A 24661-nucleotide genomic window follows, 5' to 3' on the forward strand; every position below is an offset into this window, starting at 1 on the left:
AGTAGTCATTAACATTTACATGATATTTTTCTTGGGGTTGGTTATGTGTTGGTACATATTTTTGCAATTTTTGAAGAGTAGTCTTTGCTTCATTCTACATTTAGTTTGTTTTTAAAACCCTTTGCGTTTTATGCCCTCTTCAGAGTTAACATCCTCCAAGAAGCTCAAGGTTGAAACTCAGGGCTCTAGTTCATCTTAAGGCTCCAAGAACCACCATCATGGTCTATTCTCGGAGCTGCACCTGAGGGCAGGGAGCTACTGCATTAGAGTCCCCTGGGGGTGTTTATTAAAATAGATCCCTCTGCTCCATCTCACACCTACAGAACAGTGTGTTTCTGGGGGCGGGGGATGGAAACCTGTCTTTCTACAGCTCCCTAGCGACTCCATGGACATTCAAGTTTGAGAACTACTACTGCTTTTCAGTACATGCCAGGCTTTGTCTTGTTCCATCCGTCTCTAAAATGCAGTATTGTGTTTGCTCCTTAACAGTATGGTTGTTGGATTGAGGTCACCCAGAATGAATGCACTTCTGTTCATTTTGCCGCCTGTTAAGTCCGGATCCTTCAAGTATAAAGATACTCCCCTTCAATCGGACAGTTAATAATGCTTTTGGTTTCCAGGTGTTTATGATTTATGAATGATTTAGATGGTTGAGGTTACTTTTTTCCTGAAGGAAGGTGAGAGCAGAACACACACAGCCTGCACTTGTTGGGCTTTGCTATAATACCTTTGTTAATCAGTGTTAACATCTTGTTAAATTGTCATCTGTTTAGGACACAGAGGTTCTCCTGCTTGAGTCAGAAGTGTTGGGATGGATGTTCGGAACTTGATGTCTGTGAGCAGAATATCTGTGACCTTGGATGGGAAATAATTTTACATTTATTTTCACTGACCCCTCATTGAAGTTTAACTGTCCTTCAGTCAGGCTTGTAGGCAACAAACCGCAGTGGTATTAGCTCTGCCTGTGATTTTAGTGCCAATAGAGGGCACGGGTGTTTTCATGTCATGTTGTTTGTTGTTGGAGATACCTCAAGAGGCAGCCTAGTCACATCAGGACTTCAAAACTACAGTCGTTAGTAGGCCAACTGCTAAATCTTATGCTATTATACGATTTTAAAATTATTTTGATAGCAGTATTTTTCAATACCATTAGTTTCTTTTGAAATCTTAAGTATTTTATCTTATGCGTTTACAAATATTCTGAGGAATCCATAGGCTTCACTAGAATGCCAAAGGGGATCGGGTACCAAAAATAGGCAAGAACTCCTAAACTAGTTCTTGTCTGGGATCTTTTCATCCTAAACCACCCCTCCCTCTGCTGCCCCACCCTCCTCTTTTTGAGATACTCTTTTTTTTTTTTTTTTTTGAGATATTCTGAGATAGTTCATCTCTTAAATTAACTTATTTTCCTATTCTTACAGTAATCTCTCTCTCTGTCTTTTCTTCCCCCCCTTACTGTAGCTGACTCCACTGGAACCCATTCTCTGTACACAACCTACAAAGACTATGAGATCATGTTCCATGTTTCTACCATGCTGCCGTACACACCTAACAACAAGCAGCAGGTAAGAGAGCCGTGTGTTATTTGTGTTTTTCTCCCTTGTTTCCTTTCCCCCAGAAGCCTAAGTGGCAAGTTTGTAAAATCTGAAAGCAGAGTTTAATGTTGCACCTGTCACAGCAGCAGGATGCTTTGTACTTGGTGGAAGTAAGGAGTAGCAGATGAGCTGAAAACAAATGAAGAGACACAAATTCTAGGTTAACAGCCAGCTGGATGGCTTCATGAATTACTCATTTGCTTTTCGCCCACAAGGACTGAGGTTTTCCTGAAATCTGATGAGAACAAGTTGAAATCACAGTGATTCGATGACTCTGCAGGGTTGCAGAGAACGCATATGAGTGGGTGAAGTTTCATCTCAAGAGGCCAGTGTACAAAGCAGGGAAGTACTGACATTTCGTTTCAGATTTCAAAGGAGGTTTCCTACACTCATTTGGAGACAAATCAAAGTAAATGTCAATGGGGATCTCAGCAAAATGTTTTTCCTTAATGAGTTCTTCAGGAGACCACATAAATAACAAGTGCATTTCTGTACCTCATACACAGACTTTCTTCTAAAAAGACCTGTAAGCACAATGCCTGTTACTAAAATGTAGTCAGTGAGATGGTAAAATGTGACAACTGAAAGTGGACAGGTTGTTGCAGAGCAAAATGGAAACTGAGTATTGTTTTAGAGAGTATGTGGTAGTTAGTTTTTGAAAAGTATTTCAAAACAATGATACCAAACTGAAGTTGAAAAAAAAAAAAAAAGCAGAGAACTAACAGACTCTCCATTCAATAGCTGTTATAAACACGGGCAGTCCAGTATTACTTCTGACCTTAAAATGGACAAAAGTTTTGTTACTGTCAATTGTTGTACTAACAGAGCACAGGCCAGCTGCAGAATGAATCACGTCCCTTTCACAGAATTTCACAAAACACAGATCTAACCTAACACGCCATCACTTTAGGTTTAATTACATCACAAAATCTCAGCGACAGATTCTGCCTCTTAACGATTGCCAAAGTAACCAATAGCAGAGAGCAAAGCAATGAGTCAGCTCTAAGCCTGCCGTAAACCTCTTTTATGATAAATTCCTTCACCTAGACTTTGCCGACAGTTTGTTTTATGCAGATTCCAAATTCTGGATTTCTCTGGGAGGAAAACATCATGCTAAGAAAACTATACTAAACTTATTCTGACCAGGCAGTGGAGAGAATGTAAGAACACTAAGAAATGATCTTTAAAGGGAAGATAAAGGCTTATTCTTCCTAATTACTTGGCACAGAAAGGTAACATGTGAGGGTGTGGGGGTAAAAAATTTAGTCATAAGATTCAGTTAATTGTTTATTTCCAACTAAATTAATTGAAGTGCTTAGCAGAGTGAGTTGGCATTTAGGTGGACAGCTATCTAAATCCTTTAATTTGGAAGTCCAGTCAAGGCAAAATATTATGGTCCTAAATCAGACTGAAGGAGCAGTTGGTACTGCTACATATTAAGAAATTGTAATTCTAGCGAAAGAATTTGTTTCTTCTACCTAGATTACTTTCTGCTTGGGGAAAAAAAACAGAACGGCGTATCTTTTAACATCTTTTGGCAGGAATTTGTTTATAAATACTGTTTTTCATTATATGTAATGTGAGATGGATAGATGGATTTATTTCTGTCTGAGTCCTTTAGGAAGACATTAGCATTACATGCCAAGCCATACTTTGAAGGAAGAATTACATTGCATCAAAAAGACAATGACACCGTCTACGCAGGAATGACATATACATAGACAGATTGTATTTGGGTTTGATATGTTTAAGGTCCTGAGTAGGTTAGTAATCATTGATAATGGGTATATTCTGTGTAGCAGTCAGTACAGAGCAGCCTTTATTTATGTAACATCTGATCATGTTTAGAAATGAAGAAAACAGCTTCATTAGAAGATAATTTGGGATGCTCTAAAATTCCTAAGGTTAAAAGTACATTTCCTGAACATTCTTACTCCCAAATCTCAACCCTAATCTAAAAGGCTATTGTTTCTCCCAGCTGGCAGCCAATACTAAATCACTGATTTTACTAGTTTGTAATTTGTGTTAAGTTAAAGTCACTGGAGAATTTTTTTTTAAAAGGTTCATAAGTACAAGCTCATGTCGAATGGATAGTTTATATAAATGTCATGTTTAGTTGTTTTCCTCCTGGTAAGAGCCTGCATGTAATAAATGAGTCATACAAGTTTTGTTCAGTTTTTCTTCACGTGATTAAATTAAACGATCTAAATAACCCCTTTCCTGGAAAGGCACTGGTCTAGGATGATTTGGAGCACCTAAATTAGAAAGCCACCTTTCCAAACCTCCATTTAATGTGAAACAGAAGGTGGTCTTAAGCAGCTTCCGCTAATTAAAGAAGCTATTTAAACCTGAAACTTAACCTGCTTTAAAACTGTTACATTTTGGTGTATTACTAATTTCTGCATTCCCAGCTTGTGCCACAAAAAAATATTATCAGAAAAACACCTTAGCCGCATTTCTTTAAATGAAGCAAATTAAATTGGAACATAAATTGCATTATAATTACTTCAACCATTCTCACCTCTAAAAAAAATCTTCCCTATGGCAAGTTTCTTTCTTATGTGAAAATGAAACAAAACTGTTGTTATGGAAACAGGATTTGGAGATGCTGGCACTTGGCATAAATATGCTAGATATTGGTTAAGATCTGTTTGAATGGACTGTGTATTTTATGCAAATTTCAGAATATTGATTTCCATATTCTTCCCTGGAGGGAATAAGACAGGCTAAAATATTGACAATAACTGTGTGGGTTACCTCCGCTAATATGTACTGATTAAAATAGCGTTTTAAGTACAGTCACAGGAGGAAACTGGGGAGGAAAAAGCAGAGCTTTGTCATTTATGTCATTTGCTTGTGTTTTCTTTTAGCTCCTACGGAAGCGGCACATTGGAAACGATATCGTAACGATTGTTTTCCAAGAGCCCGGAGCACAGCCATTCAGCCCGAAGAACATCCGATCCCACTTCCAGCACGTCTTCGTCATTGTCAGGGTTCACAACCCCTGCGCTGACAGTGTCTGCTACAGGTACTGGTTCCAGCAGTGGCTTGATGGGCTTTGGCTGGTGGTCACACAGAAGACCCCCCCAGCTCTGCTTTCTGAAGTGGCAGTGGAAAGTCTTTTCCTGTTTATTTCTGCCCTTAAACTGTGCATGCGGTTGGCCAAGTTCGCACGATGATGTAACCTGATGGCATTGACAGTCCCCAGACATGTTGGTTAGACACCTGCCGTTTCCATTTGCACCTCCCCCTTAGGTGGTGTCCTTCATCCGTGCCATCTGGTCACCAGCTAATTACTCATTCTGCTAATTATATTTTGCTTTTGGCATGGCAGAGGCAGAGAAGAATGATCATAATAAGTAGGGAAGAGAAATTTAATTTTTTTTAATTATTATTATTATTCAGAAAGCCCAGACCCTTGCTTGGGACTGACTTGATTCACTCTGAAGTTTCTGACTGCAATCTTAGGGCCATTTCTATGCTTTGTTAAGCATTTGGTGGAATTGTTTTAATGTCCTTCGTTGACCTAGTCTCATGGGTATCAGAATTCAAGCATCTACCTGCAGAGGCCTTTGCAAGAATCCTAGAGAGGTTGGTGTTGAAGAGGGGGTATAGTGCCAAAAAGACGTATAAGGATGTTCTAGCATTAGTAAGATGTTCTAATAGGAATCTTGTCTTTCAAAATGTGAAATTTTATCATCCCCTAAAATCTGGAAGATTAGGCTTTGTTAATTTTGGATATTTGCTTTTGAATTAAAATAGCCACCTACGCAGGAAGTGGCCAGTGCAGACTGATAATTGGTTTATGGTGAGATCTACAACTGTCTAATCCTAGGTGTCATGCAGGTTAATTATAGGAGCAGAGCAAACAAGTTCGGGGAACAAAACAAGTCAAGGTGACTTTGGGCTACTGCTGACTGTTGGTATCCCTGCCCGTTCCGCCGTAACTACCTGTGATGAGCTCTTAATTAAAAGCCCAGCTCTGGTCTAGGTACTTTATATATGTGACCTCATTTAATTTTTAAAACCTATGAGGTAGGTACTATTTAATCCCATTTTCAGATGAGGAAACATAAATACATGGGAATAGGTAACTTGCCTGAGGTCAGCTGGTCCCAGGCAGAGGTCAGCTGGTCCTGGGCAGAGCTCAGATTTGAATGCACCAGTCTGATTCCAGAGCCCAGTCTCCTACCCACTCGGCCATGCTGCCTCACTCACATGCCACAGGAATCGGGGCTTTGCTGCCCTTGCTGCTGACAAGCAAGCTATTCCAGAACTTCTCCAGTGCCAAGCCAGTGTGAAAACCTAAGATCCAAGAGCTCCATAGTTTTCTAGACTCAAGGGGTAGAAACTTAAACAAAAGAACCCTAGTTCTGAAGCCTCTTATCAGGAACAAGGTCTCTGAAAGCTGGTTTGGTTTGGTGTAGAGGAAAGAACAAGGGCAGAACTTTTGACTATAACTGAGATGGATAACTGTTTGCATTTAGGAAATACCCCAAGCCATTGAAACATGCTGTGTCCCGGATTCATACAGAGGACTTCATACTACTTTGCAGATAGAAAGCTGAATCCCTTTTGAATGGTCCCTAGGAAGTCTGGGGAGTGAACAGCTATGCAGTTTCTTTTAAAGAGAGTTTCTTCTTTAAAAGCCTTTGTCTAAGTAAAGTGCTATCCAATAGAAATATGATACTAGCCACTTATTGTCTATTTTCTAGTAGCCATATTTTTTAAAAGTAACAGGAAATAGGTAAAATTAACTTGAACAATATGTTTCTGAGCCTATGGGGTCAATTTCAGGTCATATTTTATTTACCTGAAATATTTCAAAATGTAACTCATTAAAAGATTCTTGAGATATTTTATTTTTGGACTAAAACTTTGAAATCTGGAGTGCACTTTTGACTTAGAGCTCATTTCAGTGAGGGTGCTCACTTTTCACTGGGAATAGTCTGTATTTAGATTTCAGAAAATTCGTTGAAAAAGTAAATTCATAATACCCAGCTTATTCCAAGCATACTTTTAAGAGGCTTTTGAATAACTGAGTCGAGTGTCCGTTTTTAAAATTCAACATAATTTGATACTCCTTGGTCATACTGGCCACACTTCTGAATCCTCAATGGCCATGTGTGGCCAGTGCAGGTCTCAGTCGGCAGGTAAGGAGGACAGGTGTCTGAGCCTCCTTCCATGCTTGGCTGGATGAGGAGGTGATTCCTATTTTATTCTTTCAAACCCTCCTCCCCAGCCTGAAAACCATGATTTTTGCACATTCTCTCTCTCATTTTTAATCTCTTACCCTGGAGAGTCGATCTTCTGAAGCCCACTGCGTGATGCTGGGAGCCTTTGCAGGAGGACGCTGAGCGCCCCCGCTCACAACACAGGGTCCAGCCTGGAATTTCCCAGCTGCCAGGCGCGCAGACCCAGTGCTCTGCGAGCTTCGGCGCGGAGGTGCGCTCTTTTCCTGTTGTGAACTTTAGGTACCTCAGTTTTTCTCAGTCCTTCTCAGGCTGAGGTAGGCATGTTTCTCGGGGTACGTGGTGATACCAGGAGATATTTGAAAGCCCAGAATAAATAGGGCACACCACTCTTGTAGTTTTTAATGCTTGGAGGGAGGAAGTGATGTGAAGAGGTTTATTTTCATGAGCTCAACCTGTTAGGAAGTAGCCTGGAAAATTTGTATCAGTTTTAAGATAAAATCTGGGTCTTCAAAGAATTTTCATAGTGTGAGATTTTCTCATACCCCAGCCCCTCCCCAAACAACTAGGGATGTGAATCAATCTATCTATCTATCTATCTATCTATCTATCTATCTATCTATCTATTTATCTATTTACGTCTTTCATCACAGGTAAAACTCAGGCATGCATTGATTTACACTAATTTTCTTTAAAGCTAATTTAACTTTATCTCTCAGTGATGTAGTTAGAATAATTCAAATGCTTTTCATCATTTAAAATCTGTTGTTCCCATCTTTCTCCACTGTGAACTCTCACATTTATTTACTGACATCTCCTTGGTGGCCACACTGAGGGAAGTTATTTCCTCAAAGGAGCATCCGGTTGTAACTGTGTAGAGAATTGAGGGGTCAAGGCAGGCTGCAGTTATAAGGAACATTTAACTGAGAAAATGGGATTTCATGTGTGTTTTGGAGCATGAATGGTGGAAGTCAATGGAAAAAGAAAAAAATTCTTAGAGTCTAGGGATGGCCAGCAGTATAGATGGACACATAGACATAGGAAAGACGATGGAAAGGGCAGTAAGGAAGCTATGCTGTTGGAAAGATTACTGGACAGTGGAGGGCCTTGGAATGCTAGCGCATCAGATAACACTGTGTAAATAGAGTTTTAGGAAAATTTACCATTGTCACCGTGCAAGGTAATTTTTATACAGAAATACAAATTTAGAGCTTATTGTTATCCATTTATTTTTCACCATTCTTTTATAGCCGTTAGAATGTGCTGGTGGGCACTACTCTAGGTTCTGGGATACAACAGAGGAATAAAGAAAAACAATCCTATAGTGGATATGAAAGTGAGGCTCTGATGTAATGTGTGTTATGTCTCCCTAGGGACTGGAAAGCTTATATAGGAAAAACCAACTCAAACTAATTCCAGTAACCAGTTAACCTTGGATAGTAGAAGGCATAGCCAGGAACTCAGAAATTAATCACTAAATCTGCGTACTAACGGTTATGCCCACACCTGATAAGAGAGCCCTCTGGTCTCTCTTATTCTATTTGTATCGTTACAAAGAGCTTAATTATCTGGTTCCAGTTGATAGAATAAATTAGAGGCAACAAATCCAAAGGATGAGCCGTTTAGTGGCAAGGATGTACTGAAAGCATCAATAAGTGGTTACCGATAAGGGAGATGCAGGAACACTATTCATGTTCAAGGTACAAATTTAATAAGCATAGCAGTCCGGGGTTATTTGGCAACGAGACATACTTCACTCACCCCTGAGAGCCTCACTTTGTGAAAACACAGTGTGAAAATTTCTGCCAGTTTTTTTTAAAGCAACTAATCATAGAAAGAGACAAATGTGTGTCTCATAATGGAAGAATACACCCCTATGTATGAATTGGTCTTATCCCCTCTCCCCAAAATTGAATATGAATCTGATCAAATCTCTAGAGAAGCCAGTTTGCAAGAAATATAAAGAACATGTTTGTATTCAAACATGTACGCAATTTTATATGCAAAATTCAGACTCTGGACAGCTCTGTGTGACAAACAGCCCAGTTTCTTCAGCAAGTAAGTTGCCGGAAATGAAAGAAGTGAGGGAAGTGGAGGGGAAATAACAACAACAACCGGGAAAAAAAAAAAAAAAAAAACCCAAGATTAAATTAATTGTAATGAATGGGCCTTATTTGGATACAGTTCAGACTGGATTTTAAAAAAACTTAGGACATCTTAAACAACTGAAACTGAGAACTTTTGACTCACTATTTGATGAAATTGAAGAATTGTTAATTTTCAAACTAGTATAGTAATAAGTGGTTACAGTAACAACCCATCTTCAAAACGAGTGTTAAACTGTGGTCAGTAACTATGTTTAGGAAGGTAGCTGTATATGTTACTCCTCTCAGAAATATTCCCATGTTCAGTGGTTAAAATGTAATCAGCGTTGAAAGGAGTTCCTGTGAGGCAGTACAAAAAGCACTTGGAATCAGATCAGATTGTTAAACCCCCCAGATCTTAGATTTCACCTTCTGTGCAGTGGAAGGTTGCTTGACATCTACTTAAAATCCCGAAAGTCAAGTACCTGGTGTAGCAAGGAGGGTGGTGTGTGCGTGTGTGCACATTAGATGTCCATGCCCATCTTCTTTTCTTCTCTTGCATAAAAAAAAACATTCAGGCTTCAACCAGGAAGAAAAAAAAAAATCAAAGTGGGTCAAGTGGTGGAAATGTCTTTCAGGAAGTCTATTCCAAGGCATAATTAATCACCATCCCTCTTGTCCAATCAGTGTAGCTGACCTTCCTGAGGCAAACATCTGAATATGTCACATTTTGTGCTTAAAACCATGTAGGGAAGAGTTGAGACTCCTTGGCACAGCCTAGTGCATGGGGTCCTTCAGGTCTGGCTTTCTTGTCTCTCAGCATTCACTGGCACCGCTGATCCTCCCCCCAGCCCTACCTCACTGCAGCCGAGCTATGGGGAGCTCCTTACAGCCCCTCCTCTCTGCACATGATGCTCTCCGGGCAGGAATGTCTCTTTTCAGACATTTCCCTGCCCCTCCTTCATTGATGAACTCCTTCTCTTCCCTGGGAGGGATCCCCTGACCTCCCAGGACTGGGTAAAGTGCCTTTCCTAAGTGTTTCCAGTTGCATGCTGTACCTCCTCGGGAGAGCACTCATGCCACTGGATGTAGCCCCCACCAGGCTGTGAGCTTCTGGAGGGCTGAGATGTGACAGCTCATCCTTGGTCCCCCACATCAGGGCAGCTCCTAGCATGAAGTGGGTGCTCAGTGAGTGTTGATGAATGCGGGCTGTTAGATGTGGAGAGCCCCTGGGGAGGGAGCGATGGGCATGCATTTGCTCTGCCACTCATCTGTCCTGTCCTTTGCCAAGGTCTGCTTTCTTGGAAAGCTCCCTAAGCTGGCATTCTCATCAAAGCTTTAAGGGAACACTTTTCTCTATTGTTTTGATGCTAAGCCCTCTTCCTTTTGAATTCTGTTGTTTATTGCTATTTCCATGGTGCCTCAGAAGTTCAAGTGTCTTATTCTTCTCACTCTTTTTCATTGAGACCTCTGTTCAGATGTCTCTGGAACATCCCCAAGTGTCAACTTGAAAATGGAACATTCCCATCTATCAGCTTGCTACTTCATCCAGCATCCTTGATGTCAGCAAGTGTCGCAAGGCCCCACCCACTAGAAACAGCCTAATGGTGATCCCTTCGGCCTTGTGACTCTTGAGGATGGTCCTTTTCACAAGCACCTCAAGAGTGGGAGGGTTTAAAACATCCCCTCAAGGGGTGAGTGTGGTGGTGTCCCAGAGCACACTGTTGGCCGTCCAGAAGCTCAGGCTCCAGTCCTGGCGCCCTCTCTAACAAGCTCTGGGCAAATCATTTTACTTCTGTGAATCTGTTTCCTGGAGAAATGAAGGATTTGTCCTGTACCAGCTGTTCAAATGGAGATTCAAGGATGTGTCAAACCACAGAGTGAAACAGAACACCTTCCTGGTCCTCAGTTGTACTCCAAGATGTGGGGGACAGAACAGATTTATGTTAAAATGAATACACATACTCTTCAGTAGAATGCAAAATCAAGTTGAACTTTAAGACGAAACTGAAGATTTTATTGGCAGAGATTGAGGAACCCTGACTTCTCCAAGTTCCCTTCCAGTGCTAACTTTCCATAATTGTTTCAGCCTCTGATCTTCTGTCCGTCCGTCTGTCTGTCTGTCTGTCATGTAGATAATCCTCTTGAGTAGAACATCCTAGTCCTTGACAATGCTGAGTAAATGAGACATGGCTATAATTTTAAAGATTGTATTACTTCTAAAAAGATACAGTATTGCATACAAGGCGAACGTGTGTCCCTTCGGAATCTGCTGTTAAAAATAACAAGAATCATTTATAGTTAATACATCTTAAGTATCTATATATAGCACACTGAAATTCTTTGAAGGCGAAAATATTCTTTCTACTTAGCTTAAAACAGTCCTCATTATCGAGAGTTCAGAATTGGTGGCAGCTAAATTAATGAGCTTTTAACCTTGTAGAAAACCTTGAAAGTTAAATTTACCCAAAACAAAACCCTTTATTTGAAAAGAGCATTCCTAGGGTATCATCTTCCTCATCGCCTTCTGTAAGGATTCTATTTCTAATGATGCAAAGCTGATTTTAGTGTCTATATCATTTACCTTCCTACCACAATGAATCACTGATAATTAGATGTTCAGGATTCAGTTTTTTCCCCTCGTAGTTCATTCTAGAGGCTTCTAATTATTGGTGGGTTTTCAGTATATGTTTGCCTAAAGTTCTATTCGTTAATAGACAGATCTGTAGAAAACCAGTGAGTTTAAGGGGCAAGTGGATGGATGGTGCTCGTATTGACACCTCCTGCTAAGCATTTTCCTCTCCTTATTTAAAGTCAGATCACAGCTGTTTCTTAAGAACAAGTGATTTGAAGTGAAATTAGCAAGGGAAGAAATTGCCAATTTAAAAATGAAAAATATTAAATATTTCTGGATCCTTGTGGGATTCCTCTTAGAAAAGCTAGCAAATCTGGATTTGAGCATCATCTGCTTGACTTGAAAAAAAAAATAACATGATCAAATTGAAATTATACAGCTGTCAGCATTCAAGCCAGACAGTTCACATTAGACAAGAAAAATTGCGTTTCTAATACTGATGTAATTAGGCTATCATGCATATGGAAGTTTCTGTGAATTCTCATCTCCAGTTAGAAAACGGAGTGTTGCTTTGCATCTTTTCTTTGTCATAAACTTTTTTTTTCAGATAAATTTGTGAAAAGACATTTTCACAAAAATAAGCCAGCTTGTAGCATCTTCTGACAAAATACATAATTTTTATCCTGAGGTTGCTGATTTTTACTTATTCTATTTTCACAAGAAACAATCATTTTTTGAAAAGCAAAGTGGAATATCGTTAAGCAAACCCTTGAAATATAGGGAAAAAAAATAATGAAGGAGAGAGGGGGATGTTACAGCTTAAGTGGTAGAGAGCATGCCTAGCATGCACGAGGTCCTAGGTTCAATCCCCAGTACCTCCGAATGAAAAAAAAAATTAAATAAATAAACCTAATTACCTCCCCTGCAAATAATGGTAATGCAGCAGAGCTCTTCAGTTTAATTTGAAGGATGCACACTTTCTAGTTATGTTTTTTCCATCCTGGCAACTCAGGAGAAACAGATACTATAGTGCCCTGCTAATACTTAGTACAGTTTCAGGATTGACTCACTTTTAAATAATTAGATAATTTGAAAAAGGGGGATGTTTGATCTATTAGAGTCATCTTTTCCAGCCATCTCCAACTTTGCTGAGGTTAAGGAATGAGATCTTAGAACATGATATAAAACATACAACCTCCCCATTTGCATTTCACTTCTGTTGTTATTGTTATTTTAGGAAAAACTTAATCTTTTTCCTTTTGAGATTAAAAATAATAGATTCTCATTTGCAGCAACATGGATGTCCCTGGAGAACATCATTCTAAGTGAAGTAAGCCAGAAAGAGAAAGAAAAATACCATATGAGATCGCTCATATGTGGAATCTTAAAAAAAAAAAAAAAAAAAAAGAACATAAATACAGAACAGAAACAGACTCTCAGACATAGAATACAAACTTGTGGTTGCCAGTGGGGAGGGGGAATGGGAAGGGACAGACTGGGAGTTCAAAATTTGTAGATACTGACAGGCATATGTAGAATAGATAAACAAGATTATACTGTGTAGCACAGGGAAATATATACAAGATCTTGTGGTAGCTCACAGTGAAAAAAATGTGACAGTGAATATATGTGTATTCATGTATAACTGAAAAATTGTGCTCAACACTGGAATTTGACACAACATTGTAAAAATGACTATAACTCAATAAAAAAATGTTAAAAAAAAAATAGGTTCTCACAGATGCTTGTATGGTCCTTTCCTTAGGCCCAGTTTTAGCAATATAAATGCAGAAGAAATGCCTGGAATAGGCTTTCTTAAATCAATCTTGCTTAAAGGGGTGGAAAAAGGAACGTGTTTTCCTCACAAATAAATTGTCAGAACCAAATACCAAAAGTTGACAATTTGGACCAAAGAATAATATCTCAGTTTAAAAATGTGATTTTAAAGCACTGTTGCTATTACAGTAGAAATCATAATCTCTTTCTGTTATTTACTCAAATTTCAATTTTCATTTTAACATTATGTTTTTTAACCTGATTGCTTATAGAATCTATGCTTGTTCTGAAGGGTTATATGGTCAGAGTAACAACCCCCCCACCTTGGAAATTAATCACTAGGTATTTAAAATGTTATGTTCTATGAAGAATATTACAGTCAATCTTGTTTTCATGGAGTTATGGTTGGTTTACTATCAATTAATGAAAAAAAAAATTTTGGGGGTTTTGACCTGGGAAAACCTTTATGTTCTGTAAATCCTAAATACGACTGAATGAGAAAGTGTGCTCAAATTAAGCAGAAGTGTGTCCTATTTCTTGTGGGACAGTGACAGTTATTTTCATTCTGAGGGACATCTTTGTCTTTAAGAAAATGTATTTTATTCTCATGCTGTGAGTCGGAGAAGTATTGACACACCTCTTTCTCTGATCTTTGCTTTGTCTCTTAGTGTGGCCGTCACCAGGTCCAGAGATGTGCCTTCCTTTGGACCTCCCATCCCCAAAGGGGTCACCTTCCCTAAGTCAAATGTGTTCAGGGACTTCCTTTTGGCCAAAGTGATTAACGCAGAAAACGCTGCCCATAAGTCAGAGAAGTTCCGGGCCATGGCCACCCGGACCCGCCAGGAGTACCTGAAAGATCTGGCAGAAAAGAATGTCACCAACACCCCTATTGACCCATCCGGCAAGTTCCCATTCATCTCCCTGGCCTCCAAGAAGAAGGAAAAGTCTAAGCCATACCCGGGAGCTGAGCTCAGCAGCACGGGGGCCATTGTGTGGGCCGTCCGGGCCAAAGATTACAACAGGGCCATGGAAATGGACTGCCTCCTGGGCGTCTCCAACGAGTTCATCGTCCTCATCGAACAGGAAACAAAGAGCGTGGTTTTCAACTGTTCCTGCCGAGATGTGATAGGGTGGACTTCGACTGACACCAGCCTCAAAATCTTCTACGAGCGAGGCGAGTGTGTTTCGGTGGAGAGTTTCGCTAACAACGAGGATATCAAAGAGATTGTCAAAAGGCTTCAGGTCAGTGTTTTCCTTCCACTAACCGCCTGCCTGTCCCTTTCGTAAAGCTTTCAGTACAGACCAGAGCCAAGTTATAGACGCTCATCCTGTTTGATGAGCGCCTCTGAAAACTCCCTTAATGACGTGAAGGAACACTGAGTTCATGTCACACTGGCCACCTGTCATTTTTCAGAAGGGAAAGTCACAGAACAAGTGGGAGAAGGCACGTTCACTGTGCGTTTTTGTGGGAAACTCACTCGCACGTGACCTGATCCCACTGCCTTGGTGACTGACGAGGCAGCCCAGCCAGTCAGCTGTAGTTGTTGAAAAGAATGGTTGGATTGAGTTTCTGCTGCTTTGAATGTTTTAAGGGTGAAGTGAGTAGCAGAATATGCATTTTCCTTGCTGTAGATCCCCGCAGGTCTCCGATAGAGGTTTCCTTATAACCGCAGAGAAGCCGCCGAGTTCTTTGGGTGCAACAAGTCTGTTCTTTGGGGCCTAATGAATGGAGATTATTGAAGGGAAATAACCAGACTGCTCTTCAGCTGGTGTTAGGGTGTTCAGAAGTAACCCTGCTTGCCGTGTTTCCCCAGCACCGTGTGTACCACTCAGTACCCCTTTGCATTCATTAAATTGTGATCTCTTTCTTTCTTTGTCTAGTTTGTGTCAAAAGGCTGTGAGTCGGTGGAGATGACCCTGCGGAGGAACGGGCTGGGACAGCTTGGCTTCCACGTCAACTACGAGGGCATCGTGGCAGACGTGGAGCCCTACGGCTATGCCTGGCAGGCGGGGCTGAGGCAGGGCAGCCGGCTGGTGGAGATCTGCAAGGTGGCGGTGGCCACGCTGAGCCACGAGCAGATGATCGATCTCCTGAGAACATCCGTCACCGTGAAGGTGGTCATCATCCCCCCACATGACGACTGCACCCCGCGGAGGTAGGTCTGAGGGTCCACGGCCGTTCGTGTACAGTGGAGACCGCCTTCACCTGGGTAGGGGGTTGTGAAGAGCCCTAGATGACATGGGATGCTGAAAGTTCCCTCGGTGGAAAGTCTGACTCAGGGCACAGCTCCCTTTCAGCATGGGGCACCAGCAGCTGGAAAGAATCACGAACCTGGACCGTTCCCCGGGTTTATGTCTCTGGGTGTATAAAGGCACCACTACAGATAGAGAAGTCTGGTAATATCCACTTTATAAACGTCTGGCCCCAGTAGCTGAGAAATACTGAACATTTCATGTTAAAAGACACTCGGCCTGGCAATCTGTCAGACGTTTTTCTTTTATATTCCATGACACTCTTCCTCTTCTCAGTCTCCCATTTGTTCCCAGTTGCTGTCCGGAACTCAAAGTATTGTTTTGACTCCTGCGATCTCAGCCTCGAGGGCCGAATGTGACTTAGCCAGGCTTTTTCTTAGCTGCATCTGCATGTGTCAGAAACTGCCTTCAAATGAGCTGGTCCTGCTCAGGATGCTTGGGCAGTTTGGGTCCCGGACTTTCCCAAAGGGAAGCCCAGGAGCCCTCTCCTCGCTCCTGCCAAGCCAACAGCACTGTTGAAAATTTTATTTCACTGTCTCTGGGGAGGTTTCCTGATGGAACAAATTTAATCAAGTGTTTCTTTTCTCTTTTGGGCATTCACATGCAATTTTTGCTAGTCTCCCCACCCCCAATCTGTTAATTTGCTCTGAACCCATTATTATCCAGGAGTTTCTCTTAAGCTTTAGTAATTAATTTTTAGGTCTCCTAAAGCCAAGACAATATTCTTTTTGCTTTTTTTTCCCCAAAAATATAACCAGTCTTGCACCTGAGCTCTCGTAGATTCATGAACATCAGATGGTGGAATGTATGAATAGTTTTGATGGGTTATTTGTCCTTTGAAAAGTAAGCAGCAGTGACAATGTCAATATACCTGAATTCTTCAAACCAGGTGTTTTAGACCAGACTGTGCTCGGGTAGTAGTTAATACTGCTTACCTCCTACATGGCCCAGAGGTTACGTGCCAATGTCAGGATGTGGTGAAAACCCCTTTGTCTGATAGTTTGAAGAAATGCTCCCTTTTGGATGTCTGGATTTCCCTAGAGACCAAAGTATTCATCCAGAGCTTTTTATTTTGGCTATTTTGAGGGCAGGGAGGGTATATTCTGAAACTTCCTTGTACACATAATCTGCCGTAGTTAACCGGGTCTTTTCTGGTTTCCTCAAGCACGTCATATTAATGTGAAGCGTTTTGCTGAACTGCAATTCAAGATGGACTCTTGAGGGGGATCAGAAAGGCATGTGGGTCCTTATGACTCTCTCCAGTAGCTCTGTGATCCTCCTCTTGTTCGTCTTCCGTCCTTTGGTCTCGCCTACAAATTGTCAACTTTATTGCTTCTAAACAGGCAGCTGTACCCTGGAGAGGATAACCAAGCTGTGTAACTTGTCAGCCTGAGTTACACACAGTACAGAGTTGCAGACGCTGGTCTGAGGACGAGTCTGCTCAAGGGGAAGCCGGCAGATCTTGTGACCCTGCCTTGTCTGCTCAGAGTCTCCCCCTTGTTTCTAGGCTCCCCAGTTCGTATGGGGGAGCAGGAAATAGGTGTGTGTGAGTGTGAGGAAATAGGATGGGTTGGGCAACATTTCTCGCATCGAATTGTGAATAGTAGTTACTGTGAAGATGGGACTGAAGGCCTGGCCCTGGAAAGACAGGTCTGTGACAGGAGGTGGTTCATATACAACAAAATACGACACTGGATGTGTTTTCTGTGATGTATTGGTTAAAACGACTGATATTTGCTGAGTATGACTTTAACGTGCCAGGCCCTAGAAAAAAGCACTTTAAATGGATTAGCACATTTAATCCTTGTAACAACCCTATGAAGTAATAGCATTACTATTATTCCTAATGAGAGGAAACCGAGATTCAGGAAGTTTAGTAACTCCCCAAGCTCATGTGGCAAATTGAGGTCTAACTTCACAATCCAGACTGTCAGCTTGGGAACAAGCTGACAGTATGTGTGGGACACAAATCCTTTGCTTTCGTCCCAGCGTAAAGCAGGGATATGCTGAGAAACTGGCTTTCTGTTGGGGAAACAAAACCTTCATTTGTAGTATTTGCTGAATCCCACGGTGTAAATACCCGCATGGTGGCGGGTTTCAAGCCACCAGCCGGCCACCACCGAGCGCAGAGCTGGATAGAGATGCTCCCAGTTCCCTCTTGTAAACAGGGTGGGCCGGCTCCAGCATAGCCCTGAATGGACCAGCCCTATTTGTCTTCATTTCCCAGCCCTGCTTCTGGGGCATCACTGTCGTTGCCTCCCAGCCCCGGAGCTAGCAGGGATGGGTCGGGTTAGGGCATGGGAGTGGGGCTGGGCTGAAGGCTCAGCGCACTGCACATGCCCCCGGGCCCCAGAGACATGCAGGTCTGAAGTGATGCTCTTCGTGCCTCCTGCCTCTGGAGGACTGCAAGCCTGCTCCCCCCTTCCCTCCTTTAGAAACAACTTCAAAGGAACAGTTGAAGCATTAACACCTTCCTGCAATTTTCAGCAGAATAAGATAATGCCCTTCTGTCACTTTTTTCCTCTCCTCCGAGCTTCACGCCCCCACTGCTGTTTTCCTAGCAGCTAATTACTCTGCTCTCTGACTAGTCACTCTCTTCTCTGTCAGCTGGTCCTGCAGCTCCAGCTCGAGGAAGAGCAGGCCTCCTGGAAACATGCTGCCCTCTGTCCCTCTGCCGCTTGCTCCTCAGGGTCCTGGGATCCGAGGGGTCGTGGGTCACGGGCACCTGGCGTGGGGATTGTACAGAATGACAGACACCTATGTATGTTCACGTGGGAGTCACTAGTTTTGAAAGGGAAGGTTTTTGGGTTTTTTTTTTTTTTTTTTAATGAAAAGGCCAGTTCAACAACCACAAACTGGGGCTTCAGTAACACCTGTAAAATAGAGCTCTTTTCCCTGTTCTCGGGAAATAAGCAGACCCTCTGTGAGTTGCTTCCGGAGTAAAGTGTTTTAAAGAGAAGAAGAGACAGGGAAAGAAAAGCAAGATTTCTGAGCCCCTGCTGTGTGCTGGGCTTTAAAGAATCTTCATAGCAGCCCCATTGCCATTGAAACAATGAGCAGAATGAGGGTTGGAGAGGTTAAGAGCTGCCCAAAGAGTGAGCTGGGCCAGCTGGAATGACAGCATGACGATCAGCCCTGGCCAAAGCAGGTTTGGGACATACCTCTTGGCTTCACCAGAAGGCTTGCCCCAGGGAGTGAGGTACCACGCTGCAGGAGGGGCCCCCACCCCATCCATCGCCAGCGGAGTGTATGACCAGCTGTATGTCTTGATGTCTATGACCTCTGACTCGTGAGCAGTCACTCTCCTGGCCGGATGAGAAATACCCAGATAGCAGATTCAGTGGTGATGCTCTGAATGGTATTGCATGGTTATGGCAGGCCGGCGTTTGATTGAGGACCTCTAGCCTGTGGTTTTTAAAGAAAGCAATCAAGGGCCATTCAAGAGGAAAAGCTAAAATCAAGTTACATGCAAGGACCAAATTACTTTCTAAGTAAGGGTTGCAAATTTTTTTCATTTTAAAAAACAAGTATTTCAAAGTGCAAAAACTTACAGCTTTAGAGCTAGGAGGGCTGCTAGAAATCTCCTGGTTTCTATCTTGCATTTTTTAGATAAGGAACTTTTGTTCAAAAGGTTAAATTTTTGTTTTTGTTTCTTCCACACCAGAGTCACATGTCTTATTAGAGACATAACTCTCCCCAAAGATCTAACTTTCCTGAGTCAAGAGTCCAGTGTTGTGAGGTTGTTTCAACATCCTGCTCAGCTGGTTTTCTTTTTTTAATTTATTTTATTAAAAAAAATTTTATTGAAGAGTAGTTTATTTACAATGTTAGTTTCAGGTGTACAGCAAAGTGATTCAGTTATACATACACGTGCATATGTATATATATTCCTTTTCAGATCCGCTCAGCTGATTTCTATGCGTATTTCTTAGTATCTTAGGGGAAAAGGAGAGAGTGGTGGGTAAGAAATGAAAGGAGAAGGTTAGAATAAAAAGACTGAAAAACAGAAAGGAGATGGAGTGGCTTTCAGTTAACTTGCAGCTTCAGCTTATCACCTTGTGTCACTTTTAGCACCAAAATTGTAACTCCTGTTGACTGTAGCTCCTTAAAACCTATGGAGTCTTCCATTCTGTCAAGGCCGTGTCCTGCCTGAAACACGTGGTCACTGGAAGGTGCAGTCTGCGGACGTGGGGTAGAGGTATTCTTCAGTTAGTGACTGAAGTAAGACTAACCTCCAAGGAGACTTATTCTGTGGGCTCAGTTCTTGGCTCTGCTGCTTCTCCTTGGCTGTGGAGTCTTGGGCAGATTAATCTCTCCAGGCCTCCATTTTTCCATCTAATAAACGGGGATGGTGACGCTCGGACTTCAGAGAGTGGGTGTCGTGCAGCTAGATGAACGGCTGGCCCATCATGAGCTGTAAGCATTAGAGTTATTGTTGTTCAACATCACATTTTACTTGAAATAATATAAAAATCCTTTTCTGAACTTTCTTGCATGTCCTGAACAGCCAGCTTTATCTTTGTCCCCAGTGTACTGCCCACTTCTGGATTCCACGTGTCTTTCTCACATCTGGCAGAGATAAGGAAGGGATCAGAAGAAGCTGGGTGGCCCGCCCTGCCGTGGACGGCACCCAGAGGTGGCAGGATGGCGGGAGTTGCGCGCTGGGGAATCTTTGCTTTTCATTCTCTGAATGAGTCTTCACTCCCTGCATTGGCCTTTGCATCCTTCATTCTGCAATTGTGGACTCTGCAGAGGGTTTCTAGTAATATGTGAAGAGTGATGGGAGTGAAATGTAGACTAGAGAGAAAACAAAACCTTTGGCTAATGGGGTGTTCCAGCAGTTTTAGTGTTCAGTGTTATGCCGCTTGGGAGGGGAAAAGTTGGGAGTTAGAGATTCACAGATACTAGCTGATACATATAGAAGAGATAAACAATGAGTTTATACTGTGTAGCGTAGGGAACTATACTTGATATCTTACAGTAACTTACGGTGAAAAAGAATATGAAAATGAATATATGTATGTTCATGTATGACTAAAGCATTGTGCTGCACACCAGAAATTGATACAACATTGTAAACTGACTATACTTCAGTAAAAAAAAATACATGAAAAATAATAATCATTAAAAAAAAGTTACACAGCTTAAAAGACTCTTTCAAAGAGTGTTTGAACTAGAAGAAAATTTAGTGATCAATTCTGTCTTTCATTTTACAAAGAAACTAAGGCCCAAAAGATGAAAGCAACTTGTCTATTTGGTATTACATTACTATTATTATTTCTACATTTATTTATTTATTTATTTATTTATTTATTTATTTATTTATTTATTTATTTATTTATTTATTTATTTATTTGCTACCCTTAGGCAATATGGATTTGAATCAGCCTATGAAGGTGCAAAATGATAACTCAGTGAGGGAATCTCTGTGTTTCTGGGAGGTGGGTGAGGGATGGGGGAAGGTAAATGGGAAAACATGGCCTAGAGGGGAATTTGTGAGAAATGAATGCCCCCAAAACATGATTAAGTTCTGTACCTATTCTGTGCTTGTGTTGGTTCCTAACAGTCAGCAGAAGGGGGCATATACGATATGATCCATTGAGTTCACAAGTCGAACTGACCATTGCTGAGACGAAAGCAAAGCTAGTCCTGACTTTGAGGTGGAGAGAGCATTCTTCCATGCCTTATTGTAAATTTGTGTTAACGTTCCTTTGGCAGGCTGCAACATTCTTGCATTGTATTTCCAGACCAAGAGTGGTAGATACCATATGATCAGAAATGAAAGACTTCAGATAAACTACAGTATATAGCACAGTATAACACCTATGTTAACAACCAGAGAAGTATGTCAAGGGCATATTTTTGTCAGACATATCAAATCAACGCTAGAAATTCTATCAAAGCCTAAAGTGATAATCCCTCATTTCAGAGGAAGGGTTTACTATATAAGAAGTCCGTAACTGCTGAAAGTCACATCACATGGGCCATACGGTGTTTTGCAAATGGCAGGTCATACCTCTAAAGTAGACCATAACATCAGTGTAGGAGGTTGTATCCAATGTTTTTTTTTTTTTAATGAAATGGATTAACACAAAATATAGTAGAATGAACACTTTCAAAGGAAGGGGGTTGTGTGTATGTGTGGTTGTGATTGTGCTGTATCACAGTATAAAATGTACTTCTCACCAAGAACTGCGGTCCAAAACGTTTCAAAGCCACTATCATAAAGCACAAAAGGAGCGCAGTGCAGTCTTGGGCACAGGGTCGGATTAAGGTGTTTGGGGAACTGGGGGGAATAGTTAGAAAACTCCAAGGAACGGTGCCCATTGGAGACTTGAGCTAAGACTGAGGAGGGCAAGGACCCCAGCAAGTGATGCTCCAAAAGCAGCACTTTTCAAAACCTGGAGTTGTCATGGAGACGTGGGAGAAGATGCATGCATGGTGGGGTACGTTTGAAATGTCAGGAGTCATATTCTGAGACAAGGTCGTAGAAGGGTGGCCCTTTCCACTGTGCTCGTCCTCCCACCAGCATAAGCCCCTTCCCCAAATCCAGACCAGGCCTTCATCTGGATGCCCTTTGGACCTGCACTGGCCAGCACAGGAGCCACGAGTTGCCTGTGGCTACTGAGCCATTGTACCTTGGCTGTCCCCAAATGAGACGTGTGAAAAACACACGAAGTTTACAGCAAAGTAAAATGTCTTGTTCATTTTCTTAATATCGATTTATTGATTCCATGTTGAAATGATAGCACTTGGAATATATTGTGTTAAATAAAATGTATTAAATTAATTTCACCTTTTTCATTTTACTTTTGTAATGTGGCTGCCGGACATTTTACACTTACACGTGGCTCCTCTTTGTGACTCGTGTTGTATTCCTGTTGGACAGCACTGGTCTGGACTCTCCTCCTGCTCTCCCGAAGGTGCCTCTTACAGGACTGTTTCATAATTACTCTTAACCTTTCCTTTCCGGATCTGCCCACCTGCTTCTCAATCTTTGAAATTCCTTTAAGAAAGAAAGTCATTTTTTTCACTTGGTGATGAAATTCAAATGCACAGTTTGAGTTCATGCTTTAATGGGAATAGGGTTCTCCAGTAATTTGCCTATCAGTCAAGTCAGGAATTAATTGAACCTTCCTTGGTTGTTTGGGTAAAGGGAATGGAAAGTGGGTTCCACGTTTCCTAAGGTTTGGGGGTTGGGATGTTGGTGCAAAAAGAGGCTACAGTGACAAGACATTGGTGCCTGCCATTGATTTCACTCAGGCTGCCCCCTGGGGACACCTCTGCCATGGGGATCACTGGCTTTTGGGGGAAAAAAGGGCCTGATTTCAGATTAGGCTTTGTTCCCTGATGATTTGATAATTGCTGAATGTCAGTAACTGTCTTTTTTTTTTTTTTTTTTTTTCCTGAGCTAAATTTGGCTCTCAGGTTGGATTTCAAAATTTCTCCCCACTTATTTTTTTGCCTGTTGAGTTCCCAACAAATTCAAAACTGTACACCCTCTCAGATCCCCAGTTGTGGTACGCCGTGAAGGGTGTGTAAAGCTGATGGTTTCCTGAGGCCCAGTCTTAGGGGTCTGCTCCCCCCCACCCCACTGTCCTGACACCTTCCCTCCCCAGGTCTCAGTGCTGACTCTGCCCCCTGCTCCACCCACATCCTCCACCCCCACCACAGTGACCATCACTGTTTTTTCAAGACTCTGTAGCTCAAGCTCAATATTTGGGATGGAGCAAAGGATAACACTAGTGTAATACTTCCTGAGATTCTTGTTTTTGAAAAGAAAATAATTACAGGGGACTAATGACTAAAAGATGGTCTGAAGCCAAGGGTGAAGTGTTTGACCCATTTTAACTGTTAATGTGAATCAGTGTGGTCCCACCAACAAGAAAAAGCGAGATTGAGTTTTCTTCTCTCTGTGCCTTCTCCCCCAGGAGTTGCTCTGAAACCTACCGCATGCCAGTGATGGAGTACAAAATGAACGAAGGGGTTTCCTATGAATTCAAGTTTCCCTTTCGAAATAATAACAAATGGCAGAGGAATGCCAACAAGGGGCCTCATTCACCTCAAGTCCCGTCCCAGGTGCCGAGTCCCATGACCTCGAGGCTGAATGCTGGGAAAGGAGACGGGAAGATGCCTCCTCCGGAGAGAGCCGCCAACATTCCTCGAAGCATCTCCAGTGACGGGCGCCCGCTGGAGAGGCGGTGAGTGTGCCTTCCCGGTTTGCTCTAAATCTCCACCCCAATTGTACTCGGTACCTGGCCCATAAGCACTCGCTGTTGGTCTTCCCGTATTTTACTAGAAATCAAAATTAAAACTGAGATGCGTGTACTCATGGTTGTCAAAGCAAGGTAGCATTCTAAAGTCGCGAGGGTAAATGAAGATGCATTCCGGCAAAGCGTTCTGCTCTGTGTAATGACATCGGTGCTTTGCTCTTTCGTCCCCATGTGGTATCGGCAGAATTCGTCACTGCACACCTCATAGCCATTTAACTAAAACTTGGCAGACTGTTTGAGGTGACACTGACTGTACCATCACCTTTGACGGTCTTCATCTTTTGGGGATGAGTGATTAGATTGTAGCAACAGAATGCAGGTTTTTGGTTGAGTGTCTGTTTGTGTCACTTTGTTAATAAAGGATTGTGAGAAAGGAAGACAAGAAGTATAGCACGTATTTCCACTGCTCGGAATGTAAAAAAAAAAATAGGGGACGTGTTAGCACACTCAGCCCTGTGAAATAAGCAAAAGGCGAGGGGTTAAGGGATCCCAGAAAGTAATGAGCCAAGGTTTGTTGTTAAATTGAAAGTCGCAGAGGATTCCCTCACAAATGATAACTGGTTAACTCTTCTTCACAAGGATGCCCGAGCACTTCTGTCTTGAATCCATTGTCAAATCCAGCCCTGTGAACTAAGAACCTAGGCCCAAAATTACACTAAATTAAGTACTTTTAAAAGGTGAATGCAGATTGGCTGTATCATTTTGAATAATTGCACTATAAATTCAGTTACCCCGAATTACCTAGACTAACGGTGGAGACACTTTAATTCAGTGACCTGCTTGGTCGCCTCCTAGAAGAAGCCGACTTCCTTCTGTCCGTGGACCATCCTTTCCCCATCACACTGTCTTGCTCACGTCCCTGGGTGGCCCCCAGCCTGCAGGGAGGTCAGGAATCCTTAGAGCTGGCAGGGAG

The 24661-nt window shown here is 42.1% G+C and overlaps 1 protein-coding gene across 8 annotated transcripts in view; it reads left to right on the top strand.

The window, feature by feature from the left end:
- Positions 1-24661, top strand: part of SIPA1L1 (signal induced proliferation associated 1 like 1) — a 338644-nt gene that overhangs the window by 250059 nt on the left and 63924 nt on the right. For all 8 annotated transcript variants that reach the window (XM_064486079.1, XM_064486081.1, XM_064486087.1 and 5 more), the window contains 5 exons: positions 1462-1565; positions 4466-4623; positions 13891-14464; positions 15104-15378; positions 23407-23676. In XM_064486079.1, coding sequence (XP_064342149.1) covers positions 1462-1565; positions 4466-4623; positions 13891-14464; positions 15104-15378; positions 23407-23676 — 1381 coding nt within the window. The remainder of the gene's footprint in view (positions 1-1461; positions 1566-4465; positions 4624-13890; positions 14465-15103; positions 15379-23406; positions 23677-24661) is intronic.

Source organism: Camelus dromedarius, chromosome 5, assembly GCF_036321535.1.
Source record: "Camelus dromedarius isolate mCamDro1 chromosome 5, mCamDro1.pat, whole genome shotgun sequence".
NCBI lineage: Eukaryota > Metazoa > Chordata > Mammalia > Artiodactyla > Camelidae > Camelus > Camelus dromedarius.